General features: G+C 36.1%; 2 protein-coding genes across 2 annotated transcripts; both read left to right on the top strand.

Moving 5' to 3' along the window:
* The first annotated feature begins 10,508 nt into the window (after positions 1-10,508).
* Positions 10,509-12,403, top strand: LOC109075623 (microsomal glutathione S-transferase 1). Its single transcript, XM_019091504.2, has 4 exons — positions 10,509-10,656; positions 11,465-11,596; positions 11,866-11,963; positions 12,046-12,403. The coding sequence occupies exons 2-4, from the start codon at positions 11,480-11,482 to the stop codon at positions 12,290-12,292; spliced, it is 462 nt and encodes a 153-aa protein (XP_018947049.1). The 5' UTR covers positions 10,509-10,656; positions 11,465-11,479; the 3' UTR covers positions 12,293-12,403.
* A 153-nt stretch (positions 12,404-12,556) lies between these two features.
* LOC109075659 (microsomal glutathione S-transferase 1) lies at positions 12,557-14,322 on the top strand. The gene is made up of 3 exons (XM_019091531.2): positions 12,557-13,517; positions 13,582-13,670; positions 13,743-14,322. Exons 1-3 carry the CDS (start codon positions 13,395-13,397, stop codon positions 13,987-13,989), a joined length of 459 nt encoding a protein of 152 aa, XP_018947076.1. The 5' UTR covers positions 12,557-13,394; the 3' UTR covers positions 13,990-14,322.
* The last annotated feature ends 220 nt before the right edge of the window (positions 14,323-14,542 follow it).

The raw sequence follows: 14,542 nt of genomic DNA, 5'->3' as shown, positions 1-14,542 counted from the left end.
ATAGAACAATTAAGGACAATAAATTGCACTTTAAACATAAAAGGTTATAAAATAAAGCCTATTTGAAACTTCATACCTCATGTTGGTAGCAGTGGCAGTAATTATTGTTGGTTAGTAATATGTATACAAAACTTAAAATTTATTCAGACACCTTCAACATTTCTCACATTAGTTTATTCGCTATAGTTTAGAAAATAGTAATACAAAACTCAGAGTTAAACTGTGTCAGAACAAATTCATCTTGATAGTGCAGATAACTTTGATAGAAAGGTATGTATTAAATTAGTTTGAATAGCTGTCAGCTGTTAAATTTAAGTACACAATTAGATAATACTAATTTAGGTCAACAAATTACCAAGCAATGCTTAATTTTGTTCAGTCCATGATGTAAACAGGTCACATTAGCAATTAAAGATAAAACACTTAAGCAAGGTCAAAGTGTCTAAATAAATTTTTGGTTCCAAATTTGTATCAATTTTACTGGTAGTCCACTGTATGAAGAATTTTTGTGTATAATATGTAACAGTTTACTTTATTTTGCTATCCTCACTTACATAGATGAACTATAGTGTCCTGCGCCCACTAACTTTTCCAATTAACCAACTGATTCCAAAGAAAATTTCTAGTTTCCAAAACTGCTGTCCCATTGCAGACTAAAATGTAAATAAAACATCAACAACAAATAATAATAATAATAATAATTTTTTTTATTTAATATTAAAAACTCTGTAGTATTACTATGTAGTATCAATCGTTTTCTTTTACAAAAAATGTGTTAAATTATTTGTAAATATCCAAGATTTGCACACAAATGAATAATAGTGTTTTTCTTTGGGGAGGATTGTATATACAGTGTTAAACAATGTCATTTCAGGCCTCTCACAACACATGCTTGACACTGAAAGTATGTGCACTCCAACCTGGAACAAGGGGATAAATTATAGCAAACAACAAAAAGTTGCATGAAGTTTCCCTGGGTGTCCTTGTGACAGGCAGTGCATGGCATAAAATGGCACAGTGCGAAAAAGAGGACAACCCACTAGACAACTAGACGAGAAAGGAAACATTCATGAAGAAAACATGAGACTTGTATTCTCATCCTCGACACATATTAAAACCAAGCGAGGCTGGAAACGATTAAACAAAATCTACTGTCGAGGGAAAATATATATAAAACTTTTTTTTTTCTATCAGTCAAAACTGTGACAGAATTGTCACAGTCTCCTTTGAAGTTAGCGATGGAAGCCATCGGGGGACCTCGCGAGCGGGTAAATAAAAGATGGAGCATTTCTCCCCCTCTTTCCTTCGCTGGTTAATAGGGCAGCCCCCGCTGATCAAAAGAACATTAGCTTTGATTAATCAATCAATGCCCTGGCGGCCCGCTCCTTCCTGTCAATGACTGAGGCCGCCAGCTAGCACACCAAATGGAGGTTAGCGTATGATCCAGACCCCTCCTCACAACGCGGCAAACATCCGGCTGCCGTTCTCACGCTGTGATGCCAGCCGAAATCCCCCACAATCGATCTTTAGTACCTTATACGGCTTTAATTTGTGAACCCTTTCCTTCTAATGACTCTGTTTGAGGTGTATTCGTTTTACCACAGCAGACTTCATCCTGTCTGTGCTTCCTCGTTTGAAGTTATTTGAAGTTTTATTGCTGCCACAGAGGTGAAGTTTAGTGCGAACAACAAGCAAAACATTACAAAATATTTAGAGTGGTGCCAACTTTTGCAGTTCATAGAAATTTTCACTTTATTTTATAAAAGTGGCTGTCCATCAGTGATGCCTTTGAGTTGATTTGCTAATTGAAAATATAAAAAAATACCATTTATTGGTGAAGTGGTCTGCCAACCTGAGAAAGATGCTGTAGGCGCATATAACAGTTTTGTATTCCATTGTTATGCCAGTAAGTGACAACAGGTGACTGTCTTTTATGAGTGATTCATTGACTTATTCACTCAACCAATTCATTAGAAAATACTGACTCAATCCAAAATGAAACAAATAACTGTATTTATGAGTGAGACATTGACTTGATCACTCAACCAATTCATTAGAAAACACTGATTTATTCCAAAATGTATCATCTATTTATGAGTGAGTCATTGACTTATTCACTCAACCAATTCATTAGAAAAAAACTGATTCATTCCAAAATGAAACAAATAACTTTTGACTATTTATGAGAGAGTCATTGACTCATTCAGTCAACCAATATGTTAAAAAACACTGATTCATTCCAGAACATGAAATACTCTGCTTTTGCCATGGATCTTCTTAACTTTTTTCATTTGTGAAGCAGTTGTATTGAATATGAGTATAGTTACTCCACCTAGGGCTGTTGAACTTATGTAAGGGAATATACATAATATTTAAACAAATCTCTGAACAATTAAATGCATACATAGCAGTTTTTATAAGTAAGATGAGCTAATCAACATTATGACCAACCTTAAAGATCTTTCATGTGTTTCACAACAAACCTCGTGGTTTCCATTCTAATGGACTGCTATGCTTGGCAAATGCGAATGTAATTTCATATGACAAGGAAAGTAAACTTTCTTTCCGGAGTTGTGTGTGTAGGGGGGGCTCCCAGTGGGGGATGGAGCGCTGAAGAAGCCCTGTTCCAATTCTGTCATTGTCAAAGTTTGACATAATAAGCGATTGTTCACGCGCCTTTGTTGAGTGATACAACACAAGAGCAGGGTCCCAATTCCTCACTGTTAATTTTTTTGTTGTTTAAAGGGAAAAACACAAGATGTCTATTCCTTTAAGGGATGCTTGGCAGTGCTTATGCTAAGTAATATAACAAACCTGTCGTGATGTCTGTTTGAGCACCTTTTATCTTTCTAAATCCACAGGAGGGCTCTACCTTTGCCATGTCGGAGAGAAGCGGCATCTCTGAAATTATTTAAGTAGCCCTTTTTTGAAAGCCCAGACAAGTTAAGAGAATTCACATCTAAGATCAAAGCTGTGCTGTTGCAGTGCCACTAGAGTAAGTATTGGCTCTCTTGCTTTCTATGTTGCGATCAAGTGCTTTTATTATGGTTAAAAGGCTGTGCTAGCTTTTCCTAGCATTTAACTATAAAGTTGAATGTGTCTACATGTTTACTGCCAGGTGTGTATGTGTGTGTGTGTGTGTGTGTGTGTGTGTGTGTGTGTGTGTGTGTGTGAACAGCAAATTAAGTGTCAAGATATATATGATGTCCACTGATGGAAAGCAGGCGTTTATTATGTACCAGCCAAGAGACTGCTTTATCTCTAACACCAACATTAATGTAAAGTCAACAGCGGTCATTCATTCTGTTACTTAAAATTATTCAATACTTCAGCTGACTTTAGGAAGAATATTGAAAAATAAAATGCTGTTATCATTTGTTTCCACTTATTTCATTCCTGTTTTGATGTTTGACAAACTTTGTGCTCTTTGACATTTTATCTGCCAAGTATAAAAGTACTTGTTTTCATAAATAATAAAGGTAATTTTAAGAAAGTTTTAAAATCACATTGTGAAAAAGAAATATAAATATATAAAGTAAATATAAAATCACAATTGCCTTTTTTGCACACTGTGGCAAAAATAACTTCCATATTCAAGCTCCAACAAAACTGTTTGACTTATGTGCTATATTTTAAGTCTTATATTTATGCTTATTAATTTTGGAGATTATTTTTTCCAAACCTGTAGGATAAAAGCAGAAGAAATAAACCAAGCATGTAACACAACAGAAGTAATTTTACCAAACTGTATTCCTGCAAGCTAGACCGGGTCTAGTTAAGAAGTGATTTTTTTTTTTTTAAAGAAAAAATGGTTTTATAAAATGGTTTGTTGAGATAAGGTCACTTTCAACTATGTGGCAAGAGCTGCAAAAATTTTACTTTCGCAGAGAAAAAAAAAATAAATCAAATCATATAGGTTTGGAACAACATAAGGGTGAGGACATAAACATTTACATCCAAACATTTGGCAGATGCTTTTATCTAAAGCATCACTGCATTTATATTATCAGTTTTTCTTTTCCTTGGGATTCAAACCCATGACCTTGCGCCATGCTGTACTGTTTGTGCTACAGGAAGAAGTTATATTTCTATATAATTCTATGAATTAATGACAGAATTTTCACATTTAGGTGAACCGTTCCTTTAAGAACACCCTGATGTTTGTATAAGATTCATCCGAACACCATTATGGGTAAGGTTGAAGACAAGAAAGTTCTTTTGCTAGTTTCTTTATTCATCTCTTTTCATTCTTGACAGATAAATCTGCTGGGATTTTCTCTTTTTTTTTCCTTACACAAGAACATCTCTAATTTCATCAGTTCTCCTGACTGACAAGCATCATTACGGATAAAATTATCTTGGTAATTATCCTGCCGAAAAGAGATTTATTTCCCTTTGTGAGGAGGAGAGCGGATCCATGGGGCCACGCAGTGATCTGCAGCGTGGAGACGCTTCGTTAAAATAAGCATCCTAATGAGACGAGCCCTCCTGCAGAGCATTGAGGCCCAAGCTTTACGCCTAGCAGGAGCACTCGCTTTTGTTCAGATGTGCATTAAGTAAGCGTGAACACGGTATCGTCTGCGTTTGGAGGGCCACTTATCGAGGAATTCACAGTACGTAATTATCTTAATTTGTACCCCGGAGTCATATCCGATATGAGACCTTCCGCCCATGACTACTCTGACGTAACTCACTCGTAGGCCCATGCCACGGAAAGGTGTCAAGCTATTGTCGGAAATATGAGATGATTAACAGAGAGTTCATTGACTGAAATACTTACTTTGAGATATTTAGTTTTGCAAAACTTTGCCTGTAGTTGCGGTTTTGAAAATTTGAATATTAGTTAACATGCACTGCTTAGCTGAATATAAAACCATCATAAACACTAGCAATATGATCTTTCGAAAGATAGAATTGTTTCTGCTTCTTAGTAAATCCCATTAATGTATGCTTTTGGCTGAAACATTTATCTAAAGTGATTTACAGATATACTTTATCAGCATGTGTTTCCTGGGATTCGAACCTACAACCTGTTGCAAGCACCATGCTTTGCAAGTGCATCAGACATATTTAGATACAGTGCTTTATGAAATATGTAGATTTGTGATGGTAATGTTTCTGAAAGTGACTTTTGAGTCTCCACTTAACTGGCATTTGCGTGTTTGATTTTCATAATTGATCATTAGCAATTGTGCAGGTTGATTCATTTTGTCATTAAACTCAGAGTTTAGGTGAAGCTGATGGGGAAACAAGCTCTTTATGATAATGAGCACCAGTGTTTGCCGTAATTAAGTGCAGAGCAAGTGGCCTCTTTTCCTAATGGCTCTGCTAGTTAAGGGTCATTGTTGATGGATAGATTATTAAAGACTGAAAGAACTTAACAGATGCCTACAGAAGCTGTAGGACAACTTTCAGGAGTGCACAAGATTCTTAAACAGAAGCTGTCATGTTGTAATATTACCGTTTGGTAACCTTAGGTGGCAGTGCTAGATGTTTGCGGTTTTAGTACAGATGAACAAAGGGGATCTCTAACATTCAGCAAGGTCCATTCATCCATCCATTTGCCATACCGCTTTATTCTTTGCAGGGTTGCGGGGGACTGGAATCACTGGATCGTATCCCAGCATCTTGGACCACAGGCGGGGTACATCCTGAATGGATGGTCAAGGTAAGGGTCGCTTGATTGATTTGTTTGTTTTATTTTTTGGCTTACCATTTTTGCCCTTTATATCTTTAATAAAAATTAGTATGCTTCTACTTGTCTGTCTAAGGTTTTATATGGAAGCCCAGTACTGCAATATAAGAAAAAAGATTATGCTTTAGTAAATCGTAATTATGACATAAAAAGACTAAATTATTAGATACCCCAAAGTCACAATTATGAGATAAAAAGTCATAAGTATGAAAAAAGTTGAAATTTTGACTTTTTATCTCAGTTTCTATCTCAACTTGTGTCATAACTTAATTAACTTGGTGTCTAACCATTTTGACTTTTTATCTCATAAATGACTTTGTATCTTATAATTTTTACCTTTTATCTCATTATTAACTCATATTACCAAGATTTTAATTTAACGGAAATGGGCTTTCATAGTTTTATGACCACCATATACTAAAATTTTGACTTTTTATCTCATTATTAACTCATATTACCAAGATTGTCTTTCTTATGTAATGGAAATGGGCTTTCATAGTTTTATGATCAGCAATTTTGCCTTAAAAAATAAATGGCAAAAAATAAATGGATGGCATATGTGAATGTTGTGTGTATATGTGTTTTGTTTTTTGTGAGTTTTGTGACGTGACATGTTTTTGAGTATGGTGACCCATACTCGGAATTAGTGCTCTGCATTTGTCCCATCCAAAGTGCTCTAGTGCTCAAAAAACGTGAACCGTGAACACACATTGGGCGGTGGGTTTTTTTTTTTTTGCTTCTGGGTATGGGTTGGGGGTTCAGTGTCTTGCTCAAGGGCACCTCAGTCATGGTATTGAAGGTGGGAGTGACCGCTGTACATTTACTCTCCCCACCTACAATCCCGGCCGGTACGAGACTCATACCCGCAACCATTTTAAGTTACGAGTCCGACTCTCTAGCCATTAGGACATGCCTTGTGCTAACATCTGCACTGGCAGTACCTAAAATGCTTGCTTTAAGTACTATTTTAGCATAAGAAACACAATTTCAGTATTTCACCATTCAAGTAAGTAGGAGTTGGTTTTTCATGCCTGAAATAGCTGCCTGGAGGAATTGCAAATATGGCTGCAGAGTGACCTGACTTTCCTTGAAATGGACTTTGGTAGAACCGTTGACATGGACAGTGGTCAAACATACTGTTTAGTATTCTTTATGCAAAAATATTTTACTTAATGCCACAGTTAGCAAATCAGAACCAAGTATTCCTGAGATCCATGTAATAAACAGAGGTTGACGTGTTTTGGCGACATAAATCTGTCAGCCCTGTCAAAGCAGGTCACCTTCACATGCTGATTGCATTATGTGAAATTTATGGTGTAGACATGCACCGAAACAAGTATTTGTACGAACTCAGCGTTCTGCTTTTGAATGTTCAGGCACAGTGCATATGACAGTGCTGGAAGAAATGTAGACGCCGCCTTGGGTCGATACAAAAATGTATGTGCTTGGAGCCTAGGAGGCATTCAGTAATGAAATCAATAGCTGTGCTTGGCTCCTAGCATTAAGATCATTGGTCTGGCTGTTATTTAGTCATCGTTGTCCTACAACCCGGGTGCAAGTTGGCTACCAGTGAAAAATCAATAAAGTGACACCACAGTCGGCATCCCAATTACTGCTGAGACCGGTGAGAGATCAATTCATGTGTTGGCCATTAACAGGTCCTTTTGGGAAATCATACTGCATTATTTGTGTTCAGTTCTCTCTCGTACAAGCGCTCTCCTTCCCTGTCTCGCTCTAAAACAGTGAATTATACAAATCAACAAAAGATTGTAAAGCCAAAGACCTAGTTACCCTATTTTGCCTCATGCCACCCTCACATGATCTCGCAATAACATGTATTATTAGATTGTCATGTGCTATAATAGAGTTGTTGCAAAATGTCACTTAAACAGTAAGTAGAAACTGTCATTTGTAAAGACATTAAATAACACGAAGCTGTGATTAATTTTTATTTTTTATTTTTTAAGGGAAGAAAGTTATAAAACGTTCTGACTAAAGTCAGAATGGTTAGACACTAAGTCTGGCTGTGATTAGACGAGCAACGTGCAAAGTAGCAAAAACAATGAATACTTTCAAATAGGTTTCCTGAACATTCCCTCATCTGCCAGAGGCTGGACAAACAGATGCTGGTTGGGATGTTTTGAGTTATATCTGCGTTAAAGCCTAACCTTAACCCTAACTCGGATGTGCAAAAGTATTTCAACATTAAATATAAATAGGAAAATAAATAAATAAATAAAATAAATCATTAAAAAATTTAACATTTAATCAAATGGTTTAAAATAGATATTTACATAAGGCAAATAAATAAAATAATTTATAAATGAAAATCAGTTAACAAAAAAATCGTTGAAAATGTGATATTTATTCAAATAAGAATAAATATCTGTAAAAGATATGTTTTGTTGCTTTTATAAGTAAATAAATAAATAAGACTGTAACATTTAATCAAATGGTTTAAAATGGATTTATTTTCATTTTAAATTATTTTTACACTACCAAAGTCAGTTTTTTTTTTAAATGATCTTTTATCTTCGCCAAGGCTGCATTTATTTGATACAAAAATACAGTAAAACAGTAGTTTTGTGAAATATGATTAAAATTTAAAAGAGCTAATTCTTCCAGCAGCCATTGCTCCAATCTTTAGTGTCACATGATGATAAATTTTGAAAACGGCTGTTTAATATTTTTGTGGAAACCATCATACATTAGTTTTTCCAGGATTTTTTTTTTCTTTTTATAAATATAATGTTATAAATGTTATTTACTGTCACATTTGATGAATTTAATGCATCTTTGCTGAATAAAAGTAATTTCTTTAAAAAGATCTTATTGACCGAAAGCTTTGAACAGATGTGTTCTATGCTTAACTCTGCAATGTAAAAAATGTGTTCAATTAATGCCAAAGCAAATGAAAGCTGCTTTGCCATTTACCAAACTCTATTGTAAAAGTTTCAAACATTCACACATTGTTGTTTTTAATTAAATACTCTGTATTTATTCTGAATTCATAATATGTACACCACTTAAAGATGACCCAGTTCAACTTGATAGAAATACTTCATATAATTGAAATTCATAAATGCGAGTGTTGAAGAGCCAAGAAGTCTTCTTTACACTAGGCAGCCGTACAGTGTTCAACGTCTATTTTATTTTAATTTTTTTATTAAATGTGAAACTACTACTAAGTCTAAAGGTAAAGCAGTTAGCGTTCTTCAGGTGAGGTGCAAATCAAACATTAATGATATGTGTCTTGCAGCATTACTATTCTGATGGTGAAGTTGTTGACACCTGACACAGACCGCACTGTTAAATCTCTGACTGCGGCACGACATCTTTAAATCCCTTGTCCCACGTTGATTGACATCTCTCATGTGCTCCTCTGGCAAAGTTGCACAGCCCCACATTTCTCCCAGGCATGGTAAACACAAGGTAAAACATATTACTAGGAGAAGCCAGCAAATGGCAGCGTGTCAGTAGGACAATATCTCATCAGTCCACATTCTTTATCAACTAGTTCTCCGCGCCACACTTTCTCGTGCAGCTCATGCATATGTAAAAACCAGAATATGTTCCAGCAGTGATAAGGATGTTGCTCGCACCTGCAATGCCTTACAAAAACACGAGCACAATGGCAACACGACGTGCAGCTGTTTAGCGTGACAGTGGTGTAATTGTAAGGAGGGAGAAGACGTCTTGCTCTTCACTCAGCTTGAGACAAGACTAACTTCTCGCTTTGAAGACACTCTGCAGAGGAAGATGACAGGAGCAGAGAATGACTGGATCTTTTTAGTGCCTACAATTACATGGCATGATGCCTTATGTGTGCAGTCAACAGAATAAGGATAGAATAACGAAGCTGATATCTTAAACACATAGCTACAAGATACCATTAGTTAAGTGGCAATGCACCATGTGGCGTTCAGCATAACACTGAAAACATCTGAGGCTAAAAAAGAGGCATATTTATATAGAAGTTGAAGAACATACAATGATATTTGTTCAGCTAGCAGGCTTTTTAACCCAAGCAACTTCAAAAACCACTCTCATATAGACTGGTAATAATTTGCATTGTCAAAATCGTGACTTCAGTCATACAACTTTTATTTTTTATATTTCTCAATGTCCTATAACTTCTCTTGAGACCGGGTTAGAACATATAACCTCGCTGTTGCTAGCATCATACCAGCACTTTAATTTCTAGAAGTGTTTTAGTACTTAAGGTTAGATGTATGATACAAATCATAACTTCAAAGCTTGAAAACACTGTTAAATTTTTAACTGAAATAAAACAGACCTTGTTTTATTTAGACATTGTATTAAGATCCATCTGTGGAAGGAAGAGAAACAATTTTTAAAAAAAATATTTTTGTTATTATTACATTTGTTATTATTTTATTTTATGTTTTAATCCTGTGGCTGAAACAGGCTCCCATAAAGTGAATCTGTATAAATGTGGTCATAAAAGTATGTTTTGATTACGTGGGAATAAAACATTCTTATAGTGTTACAGTGAAGCAAACTATAACTGCTAAGGTAAAAAGCAGAGATGATTTTCAAGATAAACTGTGGGTTAAAGTCAAAATATTTTGCAACAACCCCAACACCCCCCTTTACATAAGTGTCAAACAGGCTTAGGAAGTCAGTAGTAAATGCAAGCTTGTACTTAACAGCAGTGTAACGCACTGTAGAAGGAATCAGCAGTTATGTTTGATTTGGCTGGAAGACCTTCCTGTAGATCAAAATAAACTAGGATTAATCATTGATCCACAAGACTCCAAAGTATTAACATGTTAAACTTTACATTAGGCCTACTACAAGAAAAGAAAACAGTCTGGCTAGAATGGAGCAATGGGCTGGCTCTGGTCCAAGTAGGCTGTCTACGCGTGAACTTACGCAATAACTAAGTTTGACTATTTCAGATTTCAAAGCACTTGTCATTCGCAAGAATCGTCACCCAGGTAAGCGGAGCAACATTTCTCGTTGTCCTATGTTGTTATATTGCTCCATTTTGACTGGAGAGGGCGTAACAAGCTTTAAATATATAAATTATGTAAAGTATTCATTTGGTCTAAAACGCGAGGGGAGTGAATTAGATTGGATATTATTTATTTAGTTAGTTTGTGTAATTGCCGTGTAAATAGGTTAAGTGTAAACTGCGCATAGTTTTTAAAATAACTTTGAACTAGTGCGCTGGAATTGATTTGGTTCGGTAAGGTATGAAAATATGATCTTGATATAACACGGTGGTATTTCCTCAAGCATAGGCTACAGCTTGGTTCAATAATTGCGACGTCCACATTGTGAACGAATCGTTCTTTTGAGTCGGATCTTTCTAATGAATTGGTTGAACCGTTTCACAAAACGACTAATTGTACCGAATCTGATGAACAAATTTAATAACATATACTACTAAACAAAACTTGACTGTATGACATTTATCAACATACGAACAAATCGGTCTCAGTAAACTGTGTGTTGGAAAACAAAACGTAAATACTTGATGGCGTAAAGGAACTGGTGAATTGTTTTATGAACCTGTTCAAAAGAACACTTACAGAAATTCAGAGTTCCCTGGTTCATACTATTGTACAAGACTATAAGTATATCATACTATAAGTTCAAGATTTTATGGTAGAAACTATTATTAGGCTACAGTGAATAAAAGAGAATCTTTTTCTACCTGAAAATAGGCTATTTGCATGTGTTAAGATCTCTTGTTATTGCCATACTCTGCTGTTGTTCTGTAATGTTCTTTGTCCTTGGTAGGAAATTTAGCAAAATATGGCTGACCTGATGAACAATGATGTGTTCCTGGCCTTCTCCACATATGCCACTATTGTAGTCCTCAAAATGATGTTCATGTCCCCTCTGACTGGATACTTCAGGATAACCAGAAAGGTGCAATTGGATTAGAAATTTCAGTTTTACACAAATTACAACAAAGAAATGTCAAGTGACTCAAGACTGATTCATCCTGCATAATGTTGAAATTATCTTACTTGACCGTTAAAATGAAGGCAGAAATATATGTAGCCTATTTAATGTAGAGCTTGACTTTTAAAGACATTTTTTTTTTGTCAGTACTCCTGTTTTCTAAAAGGCAAGGTTTTATATTATTGCTCCTCTATATTAGGCCTATATTTAATGTATTTCTGTTCATCATACAGGCTTTTTCAAACTGGGAAGACACTGCAATGGGCAAAAAAAATCCAGAGGACAGAAAGAAGATGCTCCAGACCAATCCTGATGTAGAACGTGTCCGAAGGTAATAGCAAAGTTCTCGTCTATCCTCATTTAACCAGTTAAGTGGGAGTATTCTCAGTGATTTTTGCCACTTTGAATCACAGGTGCCATCAAAATGACCTGGAGAACATCATTCCCTTTGTGGTGATTGGTCTTCTGTATGCATTCACGGGGCCGGATCTATCCACAGCTCTGCTGCACTTCCGAGTCTTTGTGGGGTCACGTTTCATCCACACTGTATCTTACGTTTTGGCTTTGCCCCAGCCTAGCAGAGGTCTGTCCTGGGTGGTGGGAATGATCACAACTTTCTCAATGGCCTACAGGGTGCTCACCACAGCACTGCTTCTCTAAAGACACTAGCACTGCAGAATGGGAGAGGCCTGTTTTATATCATTTATTGTCCCTGGTGTTATCTTTTCTTATGTAATTCATAATAAAATCTGTCAACATGTCACCAGCATACACATGAGTCTGTGAAGGTACTGTTGTAATGTCACTGTCTCAACTAACAAATGTTTGTTAACAGTCAACGAGTCGTTGTCACAGTGACTCAGCATTAAACGGAGGGTTGCTATCAGTGCCAATAGGCTTTTTAGGATGCATTCCAAGCTCTATAACCTGCTTTTCTTCATTGCTTAAACAGGACCTTTTTATTTCGCAGTCTTATCTTGTCTACTTGAGGGTGCAAAGACCAGTTTGGGAGCATTTAGCAAACCCACCTTAATATGAAATGTGAAGTCACCATAAAATGCAAGTATACTTGCCAGCTGTGTTATGTAGCTTACTTCAGAAGGAATCAGCATTTAGGTTTGATTTGGCTGGAAGACCTTACTGTTCAGATCAAAATTATAAATAAACAAGCTCCACGTATAAATACTGTAAACATTGGGTCTAAACTGAACACAGGCGACGAGATCCATCTCAAAACTAATATAAACAATAGGCTATTTTATAGTAGTTAGTTATGTGCACTTACTGCATTTGGTGTAAACTGCGAATTTTTAAAATAACTTTGAAAGAGTGCATTGGTAATGATTTAGTTCGATAAGGTGTGAAAATATAATCCTTAATATGTACATTGGAATTTCTTCAAGCATAACTGTTGTGTGTTCAATAATAGTGACGTCCACTTTGTGACTGAATCGTTCTTTTGAGTCGGACCTTTTTGATGAATTGGTTGAACCGGTTCTCAAAACGACGAATTGAACCGAGTCTGAATAAAGTTTAATAACAGATATATTGCTAAACAAAACTTGACGGTATGACTTTTTTTTTCCAATATAGACCTAAAAATGAATTGGTTTCAGTAAACGGTGTGTTGTAAAGATAATCTTTTTCTACCTTAAATGAATAACAGGCTATATGTGTTTGCATATGTTAACCTACATCTGTTATTGCCCTACTTTGGTTTTGTTCTGTAATATTCTTTGTCCTTGGTAGGAAATTTTGCAAAATGGCTGACTTGATGAGCAATGATATGTTTCTGGCCTTCTCCAAATATGCCACTATTGTAGTCCTCAAAATGATGTTCATGGCTCCTTTGACTGGATACTTCAGGATAACCAGAAAAGGTGCAATTGGTTTAGAAAATTCAATTAAGATTAATTCATTTTGCATAATGATGAAATAAACTTCAATACCAAAACTGGCACTTTGTTCAGGCCTTTTCAAACTCAGAGGACAGAAAGAAGATGCTCCAGACCAATCCTGATGTAGAACGTGTCCGAAGGTAATAGCAAAGTTGTCATCTATCCTCATTTAACCAGTTAAGTGGGAGTATTCTCAGTGATTTGAATCACAGGTGCCATCAAAATGACCTGGAGAACATCATTTCCTTTGTGGTGATTGGTCTTCTCTATGCATTCACGGGGCCGGATCTATCCACAGCTCTGCTGCACTTCCAAGTCTTTGTGGGGTCACGTTTCATCCACACGGTGTCTTACCTGTTGGCTTTGCCCCAGCCTAGCAGAGGTCTGTCCTGGGTGGTGGGAATCATCACAACTTTCTCAATGGCCTACAGGGTGCTCACCACAGCACTGTTTCTCTAAAGACACCTTAGCACTGTCGAACAGGAGAGGCCTTTATTTATACCTTTTATTGTCCCTCCCTGGTGTAATATTTTCTTATTAAAAATGTATGCAGTTTACAATAAAATGTTAACTATTTTTTTTTTATTCATTTCCAGTTCCCAATGACAATTTCCAGGTGTTATTGAGTGTGTAGAGGTGCTTTTGTAATGTCACTGTCTCAACTAACAAACTTTTGTTAACAGTCAACAAGTCGTTGTCACAATGACTCAGCATTAAACAGAGGGTTGCTATCAATGCCAACAGGCTTTTAGGATGCATTCCAAGCTCTCAAATTCTGCTCAAACTTTAAACGGGATTAGGTTTTATCATATCTAGAGGGTATCAAAGACCAGTTTGGGACTTGGGATTTATATTTATGAAATGCAAGACAGTGCAGCATGCAACATTTCTTATGTTGTGTGTGTGTGTGTGTGTGTGTGTGTGTGTGTGTGTCATATTGGTTTTAACGTTTATTAAATAGACTATAACATAATGCACAACTTACAGATGCAGTGTGACAATACTGCTGCAT

The sequence above is a fragment of the Cyprinus carpio genome, chromosome B4, assembly GCF_018340385.1.
Source record: "Cyprinus carpio isolate SPL01 chromosome B4, ASM1834038v1, whole genome shotgun sequence".
Classification (NCBI taxonomy): domain Eukaryota; kingdom Metazoa; phylum Chordata; class Actinopteri; order Cypriniformes; family Cyprinidae; genus Cyprinus; species Cyprinus carpio.
This window is presented reverse-complemented; position numbering and strand designations above follow the sequence as displayed.

Excerpts from the sequence above, each read along its gene's own strand:
- LOC109075623 (XM_019091504.2), top strand. The coding sequence starts at position 11,480 with ATGGCTGACCTGATGAACAATGATGTGTTCCTGGCCTTCTCCACATAT. Across the intron at positions 11,597-11,865 it reads ACTTCAGGATAACCAGAAAG|GCTTTTTCAAACTGGGAAGA; the intron begins GTGCAATTGGAT and ends TTCATCATACAG. Across the intron at positions 11,964-12,045 it reads GATGTAGAACGTGTCCGAAG|GTGCCATCAAAATGACCTGG; the intron begins GTAATAGCAAAG and ends TTTGAATCACAG.
- LOC109075659 (XM_019091531.2), top strand. The coding sequence starts at position 13,395 with ATGGCTGACTTGATGAGCAATGATATGTTTCTGGCCTTCTCCAAATAT. Across the intron at positions 13,518-13,581 it reads GGATAACCAGAAAAGGTGCA|CAAAACTGGCACTTTGTTCA; the intron begins ATTGGTTTAGAA and ends AAACTTCAATAC. Across the intron at positions 13,671-13,742 it reads GATGTAGAACGTGTCCGAAG|GTGCCATCAAAATGACCTGG; the intron begins GTAATAGCAAAG and ends TTTGAATCACAG.